Below are 15,342 nucleotides of genomic sequence, written 5' to 3' on the forward strand. Positions count from 1 at the left end.
ATCGCCATTCATTTCTGTGGAATCTACTATCTGCGTCCTTTACAAGTGTCCTAAATTATTTATGCACGCTACGCTAGTGCCAAGGACAATAATTAAGCACCTTACAACTGGTGCTGATGATACTTTATCAATGGATGGCTCCCCGAGGCTCAATCCATGACTTTATGACTCATGACTTTAGCTAGTGCGGAATAAAGTGAGTTTGGACATGACGGGCTCACCACCGCTCTGCTTAAAGTTTAAGCTGGTTGAGGTTGTGCAAGATAAGCTTCAGATGTAGTGCGGTAGCTTTAAGTTCTTCAGTCTGCAGGTGGACATAGGGTAGCTCTCCTCTTTTGTCGTTGTCTCTGGTACTATTATTCCTCTAGAATTCTTCCTTAGAGGTGAAGATATCATGGAGCTCATCGAGACCGTTGATGAATTCAGTGGTTGCTTTTCATTCCAGGCCATTGATTTCTTTGATGATGCGGTTGTGATCTTTAATGCTAATCCCTCGTTTGATCATTCGCTGATATTCCCATAATTTGAAGGCGTAGTGGTCATTAGATCGATTAATCCAGTCAGTTTCTGTGTAGATCTCGAGCTGGGCTGCCTCCTTTCCTGTTCCAGTGCTTGGTCCAGTAATGGAAGTAGTTCAGGTTGTTGAGTCCATCCATTGTGGATAAGGCTGACAGCCACAAGTCGAGAAAGTGAGTTAGCTAGCAAATTATCCTTACCTTCTATGTGTTGGAGTAGACTCGGATTCCAAGGCCCATTATGAAATCCGTAAAAGAAATCCATCGGACCTGCGAAGGCTTGTTCTGGGTTGTCTTGTTGCTTTCATGACTGTATAAATTTCAACGCGGTTGCTTTAGGCGGGCTGAATTTTCCACTTGCATAAGCGCAGATTTTCTCCTCTGCCCTTGGATCATACATCCGTCCATATATATATATAGAATAAAAAATTATTAAAATATCTTTATTGGATTTTGTAGAGATTTGACATGGTCATTGGATTTCGTAAAGATTTTGGCATGATTCCAATATATTTAATATTTCTCAATTCTCAAAACTCTAATTTATTAGTTTCTTTATATTCCTCTTCTTCCTTCCTTATTAACCTAATAACCTATTTTGCCCAACTTCAAACAGTTTACTCGTTTGATAGCTTATTTTCTCTCCTCAAGACATTTCCGAGGTCATCACAAGGGGTGCAAGGAGAGGAACGATCAGAATTAAGATTCTTTGTTACAGATTTTTCGATGATCTTAAGACCTAAAGGTATCGCCTTCCTCATTTCCCTATCAAATCTTCTTTTTTATGCTTCTGTTAATTTCTTATTTTCTTATCAATGATTTCTATTGTAAACTTGTAATCTTGACAGTTCACATTAGAAAAAATTAAAAATTTCAGACTTGTTATGTCACCTGTGATTTATCTTCATATTTCATCTTTATTCTGAATATTTCATCTTTATTCTCAAAATTTTAGATTTTTTTATTCTGAATATTTCATCTTTATTTACTAAATTACTCTCATATTTTAATTACGGTGAAATTTCATCAATATAATAATTCTAGTTTCAAATTTTGCAGGTCATTTGTCAAACTTTGAAATATCATCAGATTAAAATTATAAGACATAAATTAGGTTTTATTATTATTTAATTTTAAAATATTTTTATTTCCATAAAATAGTAGGGACTTATATTTTTATTATTATTATTTGAATATAAATATGTCTGCTAAAAAATATGATTCTGGATATACAAAACGCATGAAAAAAAAAAAATAGAAGAATTTAATCAATCTCAAAAAGGTGCACTTGATAAATTTGTTATTAATATTAAAAATCAAAACTCAGAAAATAATATAATTGAAAATTTAAATGAAAAATCAATTGAATTAAAAGATAATACTATAGGACAAAAAGAAGTTTGTCTTAATTTAAACGAAGAAGATAATACTAATTCAGAAGAAAATAAATCAATAGATCTCAAAAATAAATATTTTAATAATACTGATGAAACTATTATTCAAAATATATATGACCCAGCACAATGGAAAAATATAAATACAAATTTAATAGATTTATTAGTTGAAAAAGGTCCAATTAGAGAAATCTATAAATATTTCCCAAATGATGAAAATTGTAGACATTTTTCTACAATTCATTATATCCGAAAATTACCAAATGGAGAAAAACATGACAGAAGATGGTTAATATATTCAAAAGAATTAGATAAAGTATTTTGCTTTTGTTGTAAATTATTTAGTCAAAAAATAATTACAATTCAATTAGCAAATGAAGGATGTCGAGATTGGAAAAATCTTAGTGTCAAGCTTAAAAGTCATGAAACAAGTAGTGAACATATTATAAATATGAATACTTGGTTTGATATTGAAATGAGATTACTTAAAAATAAAACCATCGATCAAAATTTACAAGAAAAGATAAACAAAGAAAAAGAACATTGGAAAAATGTATTAATAAGAATTATTATTGTAATTAAAAATCTTGCAAAAAATAATTTAGCATTTCGTGGTGCAAATGAGAAGATTTATCAAGATAACAATGGAAATTTTTTAGGTTTAATTGAAATGATTGCAGAATTTGATCCTGTAATGCAAGAACACCTCAAACGTATTCAAAATGGTGAAATTTATAATCATTATCTTGGTCATAATATACAAAATGAGTTAATAAATATATTAGGAATAGAAATAAAAAATATTATAATTAAAAAAATAAAGGAAGCAAAATATTTTTCTGTTATACTTGATTGTACTCCAGATATAAGTCATCAAGAACAAATGTCTCTTATATTAAGATGTGTAGATATTTCAACAAGTCCAATCAAAATAGAAGAATATTTTATAGAATTTTTAAAAGTAGATGATACATCAGGAAAAGGACTTTTTGATACGCTTATCACTATATTAAAAAAAATTAAACTTGATGTAAATGACATAAGAGGACAAGGATATGATAATGGATCTAATATGAAGGGTAAACAACAAGGTGTACAAAAAAGACTGCTAGATATAAATTCTAGAGCTTTTTATACACCATGTGGTTGTCATAGTCTTAATTTAGTACTATGTGATATGACTAATTCTTGTCCTAGTGCTATAACATTTTTTGGTGTTATACAACGTATTTACTCATTATTTTCCTCTTCTACCAAAAGATGAAAAATCTTACAAGATCATGTTTCTAAATTAACTCTAAAACCATTATCACAAACACGTTGGGAAAGTCGTCTTGAAAGTGTTAAAGCTATAAAATATCAAGCTCCACAAATAAGAGAAGCTTTATACAAACTTGTAGAGACTAGTGATGATCCTAAAACAAAAAGTGAAGCAATTTCTTTAGCAACATATGAGATTGAAAATTTTGAATTTTTATTAGGTATGGTTATTTGGTATGATATATTATTCACAGTTAATACTGTTAGTAAATTTTTACAATATAAAGATATGAACATTGCTATTGCATTAGATCAATTAAAAGGTCTTATTTCTTTTTTGAATGAGTATAGAGAAAATGGATTCATATCTGCTATGATTTCTGCTAAAGAAATTGCAAATGAAATGAATATAGAACCAAAATTTCGTGAAAAACGTGTAATTAGAAAAAATAAACGATTTGATGAGAATGTAACTAATGAAGTAAAACTATCACCAGAAGAATCTTTTAAAATCAATTACTTTAATTATATTATTGATCATGCTATTTCTTCACTTCAAAGTAGGTTTGAACAATTTAAAATATACGAAGATAATTTTAATTTTTTATATGAGGTAGAGAAGTTAAAATTTCTTGATAATGATTTTTTAAAAGAAAAATATTTGAATCTTGAAAACTTTTTAACACATGATATGTCACAAGATATTGATGGTTTAGATTTATTTTTAGAATTGAAAGTTTTAAAAGAAATAATAAATCCAGAATTAAAAACAGCACTTGAAGTATTAAATCTTATAAAAAAATTAAATTCTTTTCCTAATGCATGGATAGCTTATAGAATATTACTGACCATACCTGTTAGTATAGCTTCAGCGGAAAGAAGTTTTTCAAAATTAAAATTAATAAAGTCTTATTTACGTTCAACTATGTCTCAAGAAAGATTAAATAATTTAGCAATGTTATCAATTGAAAAAAATTTATTATTAAAACTTGAATATGAAAATTTAATTAATAATTTTGCATCTCAAAAAGCTAGAAAATTTAATTTTATATAAAAAATTTATTTTTAAAATTAATATTTTAATTTATTTTAAAAAATTTTTAAACCCACCATTGTCGGTCTCAAGTCCGAATAAAAAAGGGTGAGAGAAAATTTTTTAAAATAATAATAATCATTTAAAAAAAAATTTCGCCTAGGACCTCCAGGAGGCTTGAGCCGCCCCTGCTTAGCAATTATCTTATTACGTCTACTACTACTAAACTTAAATTTCATATATTTATTTTTACTCTACTTAACCTAAAGCTTTTAACTTCTAATGTTTCCCATCAAGATTTGAGCTTACACCCTAACCAAATAGTGTTGCTAAAAGAAAGAATGGACAATTAGTCAAATCAGCTCATACATTACTACTTTACACGAGAGAGTTCTCCAGTTTTCACCATATGCTATTTTATAATTCACATGCCTTTTTTGCTTTCTAGTTCTCCACGGTCAGATCCCTATAACCATTCTTTTCCCTTGTGATGACTTAAACTATCCTACACCACATGTTTTCTTGTACTTGGTTTTATCCATTTTCTATCCTCATGTAGGAAATTTTTTCTTGGATCTATTGAGTGTATCTACTCTCGTATACAAAATGGTGATCATTATTACTCTTCTGAGCTATGGTAGAAGGCCAAGCTTTAAGCATGCTACAACTCTTCCTCAGGATTTAATACTTGGCTTGCACCATCATTGGTCTCAACTGTCAAGTCCTGCTAATTTGAACTCTCCCATTGCTCTTAGAAGTGGGGAATTGAGTGCATCTGTATAAGCTTGTTTTTTTATATATATTTTTGAATCAACTTGACGGAATTGTTACAGAGCTAACGTATATAGATAAGCAGGCTACGTGTAAATGTACAAATAAAAGGGATATAAATATAAAATGATAGTAGGAAGATATTATAAAAATAGCTGGAACTTCCTAAGGATTGACCCTATTAATTTTTCCCCGTTATCAATAATAAAGATGGCAGATTCTGGATGATCTTCCTTCTGATCGTATGCCTCTTGGAAAAGGTTGGTTTAAAAGGAAAACTGTTCCTGCTACCCTTCTATGATGGTTGATAAAGGCAGACCAAACAAACGTTCACTATGTGCATTTGAAGCTCATTTATCCTTGTATCATCTAAAAACTTATATGTGTGGTTTGTTTTTGTTATGGAAACAGGGATCATATGGTACTGGTTTGATTGTGTCTTCCAAGCTGCCAAGGTTCTCTGATATTTACACCCTAACAATAGCCAGTGCTGATCCAAATTCCATCTCTGCAAATAAGCCAGTTGTTCTATCGAAGAGTGTCACAAACTGGTATGTTTTGGACAAAGTTTATTAAAGAATAAATTGAAATGAATGATCTGTTTTTTGTTGGCTTAAGTTAGATTTTGTGAAATACAATAATTATTTGAATCTACTTATGATTATCCTACACCTTCTTGAACAACTCCAGAATCGTATAACTGCATCTGATTTAATCAGACAGCATCAGTTGTAGCTTTATGCTAATAGCTGGACGGGAAAAGAGAAAAATTGAAATTTTACATAAATTTGATTGAGTCAATCATTAAAGTTTGAACAAAATTATAAATAATGCTTAAAAAAGTTGAATGTGTTGTTAAAAGAACAGTAATTACTTGTTAGCCTGCATGTTTCGTTTGTTTTCATTTCTAGCCTTCCCTTAAGTGGAAATAAATGCATCTGGTACTAATCACTGGGAAGAACCAATTGCCCTTGTCAATTTGTTACAGTTTACTTTTACTGCAAATTGATCCTACTCTGCTTTTTAACTTTGTTTCTTGCTTTACTTATTTTTTTGTTATCAGGTTTACCAAGGACGGTCTTCTTATTGAAGGTCTTTTCTGGAGCAATATTACGAAACTGATTGTCGATTACATTGACGATCAGAAGAGCAAGTGATTCTCTATAGCAACTTGAGAAAGTACTCTGATAATTACTAGCCTGTGTCTTGAAATTGGCAGATTTTTATTCTCTTCTTCTGAAGATGGAAGAGCCCTTGGTGTCTGGGTCAAAAATCCATATATCGCAGTTACAATTTTGATCGATATAGGATGCAACTAATTGGAAGGAGAAACATGATAATAAGTACCAAGCATTTCAAAATCTCTGAACAATGCACTGTATCATGAACTTGTACATTGAGATAATACCAAGTAAAGGAAGACAAAAGCCAACTTAAGTCTCCTTCAACATCCTCTTCTTGATCTTTGAAGAAACAAGTGGCATATATTTAGAGAGTTGATGATCATCAAGAAGGCAACATTATAGGATTACTCGCAGCTGGCATCTCATGGTCATGCTTAATTCCCTCGTATGTAGTCATGATATAATTGGAATCATCCTAAGCCTTCTCAGTATTCTTGCGCACATTGCACTTCGGAGATACGCATGCATTTGTAGTAACTTCTTCTACAACAACATCTATATTTAGTGAGTTATATTGTATCAGTTGGAATCGTGAACTTTTCATCATAAAGTTGGAAGAACATGGAAAATTATTGACACAGTTAGTAACATTATTTTACAACTAAAATAGTATCGTAGGTGCTAGGAAAATTTATAATCAAGCAAACACAAATTAAAATAGGTTATAAGTTAATTACCTTGGATAATTATTGCCCTAGCTTCATCATTTTTTGTCCATATTTTCTCCATTGATAGCCATCTCCAGAGGTTTGAATCACTGAATGAGGATCTGTTGAATCTTCTCCAACACTAATTTGGTCTGCGTTCTTCCTGAAATACTGAAGAGTTGGTCAACTTGATAAAATAATAACAAAAAAAATACTATTAATTATTATACAAGATAGATAATCTATTTGAAGAAAGTGATAATAAAATTATTACTATGTGATAAGTGGCGGAAATAAATCCTTCTTGAAACTCCGTATTAATGACGACAGCTTTATGCACCAAACTATGTTTTATAAATTTTGATTTGGAAAATTTTAGACTTTCTGATTTAGTTGTTCTCTAATATGAATTGTGTCCATCCCTATTCATACCTTTTCCTTATACAGGATGAATATAAAAAATTTAGAGAACAAATTAAGGTCATATTTATTTAAGAGGACGGAAATAAAAAGATTTTTATGGTGGAAAATTTTGTCCTGTTTTACCTAGTAAAAAAGGATGAATTATTTTTCCTAGATATTTTTTTTTCTTTTTTTCTTTCCTTCCTCTTGCCTTTCCCTACACATGTTTTTTTCCACTTAATTTGAATTAGTTACATTTTTTCCACTTAAGTAAAATATAAATAAAACATTTATTACAATTTTGATTAAAATTGTTGATCAATTTTAATTAAAATTATTAGATGACTATATAAGTAATTTTTTGCCACATAGATAGAAATTTGCTTTTCAAATCTTGAATTTGAACTAAAAAACAATCAACAATTTTATTCAAAATTATCATTATAATTCAAAGGATGACTATCTATTCATATTTTTAAACTAATCAAACAATTCAAAAATAATTATATAATAGCTATAGACAATATATATAGCCATTTTGGGTTACCTAAATTTGTTACATTTTTTTATTTACATTCATTTCCTCTATTTTCAATAACTAGTTTGCTCATAGATTTATCAAACATTTACACCCACATATTATTGCTTTATTAAAATTTATATGTTATATTTTGCAATATTTTTTTTTAATTTATAATTCACGTAATAATTTTAGACAGAATATTAGATTCACATTAATTAAGTTGGTAACTTGGTCGGATATTTGGTTTAATTTTTTTTTAGGATGATAAATTTCAGTGTGTTTGGGAGATATTTAAGTTTGTTTATTTTTTCCTATTTATTTCGTAAAATAGATTAATTATATTCCTTTCTTTTTTATAATTTTTTATAATTATAAATCGCAATAGCAAAAACTCTTTCGGTCTCCCTCCCTGACCTATAAACCCAAAGCAGTGTGACCTTGCACACAACTTGCCACGTGCAGTGTGACCTGGCGCGGCCATCTACCATGGCCCCACACATGAGGTCGCCTAGCCAACAAGTGAGAACCTTGTGCACGATGAATTATCTATTTTTTTTTCTTCTGATTTTTTTTTCTTTTCTCTATCCTTTTCTAATTTTTTTTTCTTTCCCACCTTTTATTTTTAGTAATTCAGTATTCAATTATTTGAATCGATTAATTTTAAAAATGATTGATCCAATCCTATAAAAAAATTTTATCGATCACTAGAGTAAATTAGAAAGCACAAATAACTGATCACTCCATATTTAGCATTCTAGTATTGTCTTCCCATTAGAGGAAGTTAATTTATAATGCATCGTAGTTAAAAATTTTCTATTGATTATTAAAATAAATCAGGAAGTGCGAATGGCTCATCGCTCCACGATAACCAATTCCTTCCCCATGTCGTTCCATATTTCAAAGTAAATTAGCAGGGCCTTAGACCATATCCAACCCACATCACCAAATTTGATGTCATTTTCACACCAAAATGGTGTAATTTCAACACCAAACACTATTTCAACTCCAACCCACTTACACCATTTTACACCAAAAAGGAATATTCTTTAGAATATTCTATTTATTATATATTTTTAAATTAATTAAATAATGTATAAATATAATTATAATTAAAATATATTAAATATATTATAAATAAAATTTATAATATAATGAGAAAAAAATAATAATTATAAATTTATTTTTATTTATAATATTTAATAATATATATTATATTTATTTTTAAATACAATAATATATATTATTTTATATTTATATTTAATTATATAATATAATAATAAAAAATAAATAAATAAATGGCATCATCAAATCACCAAATTACAGTGGTGCACTGCAGCATCATCAAATTTGATGATGTACTTTGGGGTATTGATTGAAGAGAAATGGTGTAATCTTTACATTAAATTTGGATTTTTGGATGTGGATTGGAGTTAGCTCTTAGGTAAATATTGTAGTCATAGTAAAAAATTAACATTAAACTGCAGTAGGTGCATACGTACCTTCTCTTGCAATGATTAAGCACGTTGCGATCCTTCGGTACCATCCTGCTCGGAACTCTGCAGGCTCGAGCGGTAGAGTTAGCGACCTGATCAGCGTTGCTACGGCGATCGGTATCGATCGGACGATCATCGGGCAAATGCATCTGCACAGAAGACGCCGGAATAATAATCCTACAGGATAGAGGACAATTCCTTGGGGATGGGGTTTACCTCTAGCAGCGAACCACTACTCCACGAGTACTGCAGATTGCCTGTCTCTCTGCTATTCTCGTCGGCGCCGACGACGAAGGCCTGCTCCTGCGACCCCGACGAGAGTCGTCGCTTCGGAGGCCGAGGCTTCGGGTGGCTGTGCTCGCCTTTGTACACGATCTCAGAGATCTGCCCGTCGAACGATCGCTCGACTATCTTCTTGACAGGGCATGTGGGTTGCGAGCATTTGTAGTAGCTTCTCGGGTACTCGCTCCCTTTCACTGCCTTTTGCCCGTACTTTCTCCAGTTGTAGCCGTCGCAGGACGGCCGATCTTGCCTCGTCGGCTGTTGATTTCTCGCGTCGAGTTCTTGGCTCAGTTCATGTTGCAAGGATGAGTGGTAGCTTTGTTTTCCCTGCTCAGTACAAAAAAAAGGAATTAAAATCAATGGCACGTTAATTTGAATGAAAACTCAAGACGATCGAACACTGACCGGATTTGACAGGAGGAGAGAAGCAGTGGCCTGTGAAACCGATCTCGCTGTGGGCTTGAGCAGTACTGTATTTGTTCTTGTTTCCTTCGTTTCCGGCGTATCGTCCTGCAAGAAAGAAGATCATGTAGCTAAGCTTCACAACTGATCATCGATCGACGTCGTCGAAAATTCTCAACTCACCATCAGTACTGCGACGGCTTTAGCTGCAGAGTCATTCGACGCGGACCCAAATCTGGCAGTCTTCGGATCGATGGCAAGGGGTGGAAGAGAACTCATGGCCAGGAGGTCGGGGAAGAACCTAAAGCTGCGAGAAGGCCTCGACGCCACTGGCTTCGAAATCTGGACAGGACTGTTCGCATCTTGCATTTCTGCAGCATCAGTCGTCTGCCTTAACTCAAATACTATCGGGCTGGCGAACAGATCAATATCACAACCTACGAACATATGAAAAATTAACAAGAAGAAGTAGCTAGAGAGCAGTTATCGGCGATCGAGCACCGGAGCAACTTTTTTTCTCAGAAATTAATATTAATGTTTGCGAGGTTAATTAAGAGGAGGAGTAGTAGCTAGTAGTGAGGAGGGGGGGAATTGAAGGAGAAGGTGCGGGAACGTGGTTGGCAGAGCAGAGGGAAGGAGGGCAAAAGGCATGGACTGACTGAACAGTGGTGGCAGAGGGAAACAGTAGTACAGAGAAAGAGTCAAAGAGACACAGAAGAATCTACAGTAGTAGTTATTTAAACTTGAATTCACATTCCGTGGTAAAAAGGTAAAATCCATCCTTTTAGCTGCTCGATTATCTATAAAAAAAATAAATCAAAAAATTATAATTGATCACCGCCAAAAAGAACATTTTACCTTGGCAATATCTATAACAACTGTCCTATAATAATTAATTCGAGGTAACTCTGCCTCGGGAGCCATTGAACTTACATTCATTTCAACAAAAAGTGAAATCCGCTACCCTAACGATCTCACACGATCGACTTTATGACCATCTGTGAGGAGATAAATCGAGAAACTGTAGTTGGCGCAGTGGAGGGCATTGCCTCAACTTTATCAAGATTTGATTCTTGCCAACTTTAATAATTCTGTTCCATCGTAATCAACTCAATTATACCTCGGAAGTTACATTCATAATTCATAGTGATCTTGCCAATAAAAAATTAAGCTTAATTTTTAAAGGAATGAAAAGGAATCGATCTCTAGGGCTAGGTAGGTAGAAGTTAATTATTTTTAACTCATAACATAAATATGAATATAAAATTAAGGTGTTAAAATCCCGAAGAGATTTTTTCCCTTTTTATTCTATTAAAAAAGAAATGCTAATTTTATTCAATGGTGCTTAACAAATGGATCCTTAATCTTAACTGTCTAATATGATTATAATTTACGATTCAGAATCATAGTTCATCACGATTTGTCATGATTAAATATTATTATATAAAAAATATTAAAATTATAAATTAATAAAAAAAATTTATACTCAGTTAAGTTGCCTAAATGTCTCTTTAGAATATAGAATCAAAATTCATGCAATTCTCTTACCTAACTTTTTACTCTTTTACCTTAAGAAGTGATGTTTCTATTCACTTATATTTCTCGTTTTCATAATATTTGTTTCTTCGGTATCAAATTCTTCGACTTTATTATCTAAAAGTTACATTTATTGGATTTTTTGGGTTCAATTATTGAGTAATACTTGAGCTTTTAATGAGTTGGGAAATAAAGTTGATCGTCGTTCATCCACTATGTTACTACCAATACTGAACGTTTGTTCCATAGACCCATAGCAACTATTGATACTGGACAAGTTAAAATTTCTTTGACGATCATGGATAAGACAAGAAAGGTTCGTGCCTTCTATGACCACCACTTTAGGATATCGAAATTCCTATTTCATTAAAATCAAAAGAAGTCGTAAAATAATTTTAAGTTCTTCCTATGTGAAACTTGTGGAACCTTATGGACGTTTCATCTATTTTTTTAATAAAAAGTATGCTTTTGTAAGTTTTAAATTACTATTACTAGTATTTTATTTTTTAAAAAATAGGATTAGGAGAAAAGAATCTTTAAATGGAATTAAAGCGTCATGATATAAAACTAACATTTCTAGTAAAACTTTTAATTTATATCTAGGGTCTAAAGCAAATATAACTAAATAAATTTTAAGAATAAGAATTTTTTTTTCATTTTGCGTTCATTGCTAATACATAAGAAGATAAAAATTCATTGTACTATTTTCATTTAAAACTGATACTACATTATAAAAAATCATTAAAATTAAATGAGAAATAGAATAATAAAAATCAAAAAATTATTTAGTTGCATCATTAAATATTTTTAAAATTTCACAAATACTATTACAAATATCCCATTGGTATGAAAATAAATATATTTTAGTACTATTAATAATTTATGTAAAAAATATACATAATAATTCTCTATATTGAAATGAATTTTTAAGTACACCACGTAAAATTTTTTTAGGTCTCATTCTATTAGTTTTACAAAATCTATCTCATTATTTCATTATAAATAAATGCGACCATAAATAATAAATAACAGTTCTAATTGGTTTAATATGATTTTCTAAAATTCTTAATTCATCTTGAATACATAAATTTAAAGCATGACATACGCAATGAATATGAAAAAAATAAACTACTAATAATAGGTTGACATAAATTTTAGTTCATCAATACTAGCAGTATTAGAATTAGCATCATTAAATGATATTGAAAATATTTTATGAGTTAATTCATATTCTTCTAAAATTAAATATAATAATTGTGAGATGTGTGAGTATTATGAGATGCATCAAAAACTCTATAAACTAACAATTTTTTTTTTATATTTCAAGAGTTATCTATTCAATGACAAGTCATACATATATAAGAATATATTTACCAATGATCACTCCAAATATTAGAACATAAAGAAATTTTATTATTTAATTTACTGAATTCTTCAATTAAATTTTTAAGATTTAAGAACACATTTAATAGATGGATTAAGAGATTTTTTTTATAAAAATCTTTAAAGAGTGCATTTAGATTCAAAATTAAATCAAAGAAGTTTTACAGAAATACATCTAGTTAATTATTCTCTAATTGATTATTGAAATATAAAAATAAATCAGAAGAAGTACTTCCACTAGTGAAAATCTAGATAATTGTGCTTGAGAACAATCGATTTCATGTTCCGTCGAGTGCTTCATTTCTACATGTCATTTCAACGACCCATAGCCATCATCAGCTTGAAATTTATAGAATGCATTGCAATGTTTACTTTTACATGCAATTCTCTTGACGAAATAGTAACATTCTGAAAATGTTTAGTAAAAATAAAAGATTTTAAAGGAAAATTTTCCCGAACTTTAGAAGCAATTGTATCGATAGTTCCTTGAATTTTGGGTGTCAGAAGTTGCTTAGTCTCATTATTGGTGGATTGAATGTTGAGTTCCTCATTCGGATTTACTAATTTTTTGCCCCTCCAAGATCAAGATGGTGAAGCTCCTAGACCTCCTTCCATTGTAGTTGGAAGTGGAAATCCAAAGTGTGTAGAATTGGAGTTAAAGTGTATAGAGATTGTTGAATTAAGAATGAAGTAGAGAAGATGTGTGAGGAAACAATGAAATGAACTCTCTATTTATAGAGTTTGGAGAGTAACGGATACTAAATTATAGCCATTGATCAAAAAATGATTAAACGATTTCAACCATTGAAAAAAATATAAAAAAACTCTGAACGACTAAAACCGTTGGTCCAACGGCCAAAATCGCCATCCAAGGTCACAAAAAAAAAGAAAAAAAATCCGAACCAATGGGTTGAACCGGCAATTAACCGCCGATTCGATGATTTTTAATGGCCCGGTTACGGTTCCAATGCAACAACTGGGTTAACGGGTACTCGACTCGGACCTTGCTCGGGATTAGGTCTACGCCTCTAAGGCCCCACTAGGCCTTGACCATTCTACCCACACAACTACAACAATGATCTATACTTTGAAGAATCCTTGTCGAGCAGGCTCTCTTCGACCTCAACATCTGACATTCCGTAATGCGATACCGACCCTAGCAAGGCAACGTACGCTGAAGGTGACATCTGTCTAACGACTCGACAATGTCAACAGTACGACCCAATGGTTGTCACCCTTGGCGCCTTACCTTCATCCATGTGACCTATCTATGGGTGGCGCTTCACTAGTGCGGTCGCCTACGTAGCTAGCCTAGCTAGGGCACACGTGGTAGCCTAGCTATGTGGTCATTTCCTTTCATCAACTATATAAGACTCGACGAAGGTAGATGAAGGGATGATTATCTTCTCGGAAAGCTATTCTTATCCCTTTAGCTCTCTCTTGTTCTCTCGCATACACATGAGCTTCTTTCCTTCTACTCGTAGCTGACTTGACCATCAAAAGGGTCTTGCCGGCCTCCACTGACATGCTTTGATTACCAAGCCATTGAGTTCCGATCGATCGGAGGCAGACGCAGCCGCGGTCCTGACGAAAAAGGGAGAGGACCAACCCGAGCATGAGGATCCCAAGCGCGAGGAAGGACTTCATCATCATTAGTATATGTAAATGATAACGTGAGATTCTTTGATTACGCACATAATCTAAGAATTGTTTGAAAGTTTGCAATGATTCATGTATTAAAATAATTGATATTATTCCATCAGGATCTGATGACCATGGCAGCTAACAACGAAGACCGTTAGGTGTGTGCAACAAGACATATATAATATAATTAAAATTTCTTCTAATTAAGACAGTTTAGCAGAGTCCAAGAAAAAGTTCTTGGTTCCATCAGAGAATAATTATATATATATATTTTTTATCACTACATATAAATTTATTAATCAAATTAAAATATATATATATCCTATCGAATTTAATTATTATAAATAAGATTTTTTTTTATTAGATGTATATGTATTATCATTCACTAATTAACAGATCGTGTCACGTGTCAATAATGCAAAATTTAAATCTTATAATTCTATATATATATATATCCAATTAATTAGGTTATTTAAACTTGAGTTGTCAGATATAATCTTAATTTATTATTACATGTGATGCATACAACAAATTAAGAAATCGGCTGAGGGGAGGTATTAACCTGCCCGGGCTTATCCAATTTTTTTTTTTTTTATAACTAAGGGTCACCTGATTAACCCTAAATCCCATAACAAATAAATATTTTATTTATGAAAAAAATAATTTAAGTAGATTATAATTTCTAACTCCACCATAGAATAATAAATTTTTTTAATATAAAAATTTTATTTTAAGATGTCCACATATTCGATGGATGTTCAGAGTTTTCAAGCAATATTTCTGTGGGACCAGTAATTTAATGAGAGTTCATCATCTTGCCATGTGGTCTACGATTCATTTGATATGGAAGGCAAGGAATCATATTATATTTGC

The 15,342-nt window shown here is 31.4% G+C and overlaps 2 protein-coding genes across 3 annotated transcripts in view; one reads left to right on the top strand and one right to left on the bottom strand.

Moving 5' to 3' along the window:
- Positions 1-523, top strand: part of LOC141812717 (uncharacterized) — a 2,291-nt gene extending 1,768 nt beyond the window's left edge. Inside the window, exon 5 of the mRNA XM_074700725.1 lies at positions 382-523. Within this exon, the coding sequence (XP_074556826.1) occupies positions 382-523 (142 nt within the window). The remainder of the gene's footprint in view (positions 1-381) is intronic.
- A 6,053-nt stretch (positions 524-6,576) lies between these two features.
- On the bottom strand, positions 6,577-10,432 carry LOC141812654 (putative WRKY transcription factor 4). Of its 2 annotated transcripts, none has more exons than XM_074700668.1 (6): positions 10,090-10,432; positions 9,910-10,014; positions 9,439-9,831; positions 9,229-9,371; positions 6,835-6,967; positions 6,577-6,652 (listed from the first exon to the last, which is right to left on the bottom strand). In XM_074700668.1, exons 1-5 carry the CDS (start codon positions 10,351-10,353, stop codon positions 6,844-6,846), a joined length of 1,029 nt encoding a protein of 342 aa, XP_074556769.1. In that variant the 5' UTR covers positions 10,354-10,432; the 3' UTR covers positions 6,577-6,652; positions 6,835-6,843. The 2 variants fall into 2 exon arrangements, with proteins under 2 accessions (XP_074556769.1, XP_074556770.1); XM_074700669.1 differs by having other exon boundaries at positions 6,579-6,640.
- Between the last annotated feature and the right edge of the window lie 4,910 nt (positions 10,433-15,342).

Source organism: Curcuma longa, chromosome 19 (assembly GCF_044706935.1).
Source record: "Curcuma longa cultivar G26 ecotype Majalengka, Jawa Barat chromosome 19, ITB_CL_G26_1.1, whole genome shotgun sequence".
Classification (NCBI taxonomy): domain Eukaryota; kingdom Viridiplantae; phylum Streptophyta; class Magnoliopsida; order Zingiberales; family Zingiberaceae; genus Curcuma; species Curcuma longa.

Bases quoted from the DNA above. Each gene is read 5' to 3' on its own strand.
- LOC141812654 (XM_074700668.1), bottom strand. From the start codon at position 10,353: ATGTTCGTAGGTTGTGATATTGATCTGTTCGCCAGCCCGATAGTATTT. The intron at 9,832-9,909 runs GTCAGTGTTCGA...TGTACTGAGCAG, and splicing joins CTCTCCTCCTGTCAAATCCG to GGAAAACAAAGCTACCACTC. The intron at 6,968-9,228 runs GTACGTATGCAC...TCAGTATTTCAG, and splicing joins CTTAATCATTGCAAGAGAAG to GAAGAACGCAGACCAAATTA.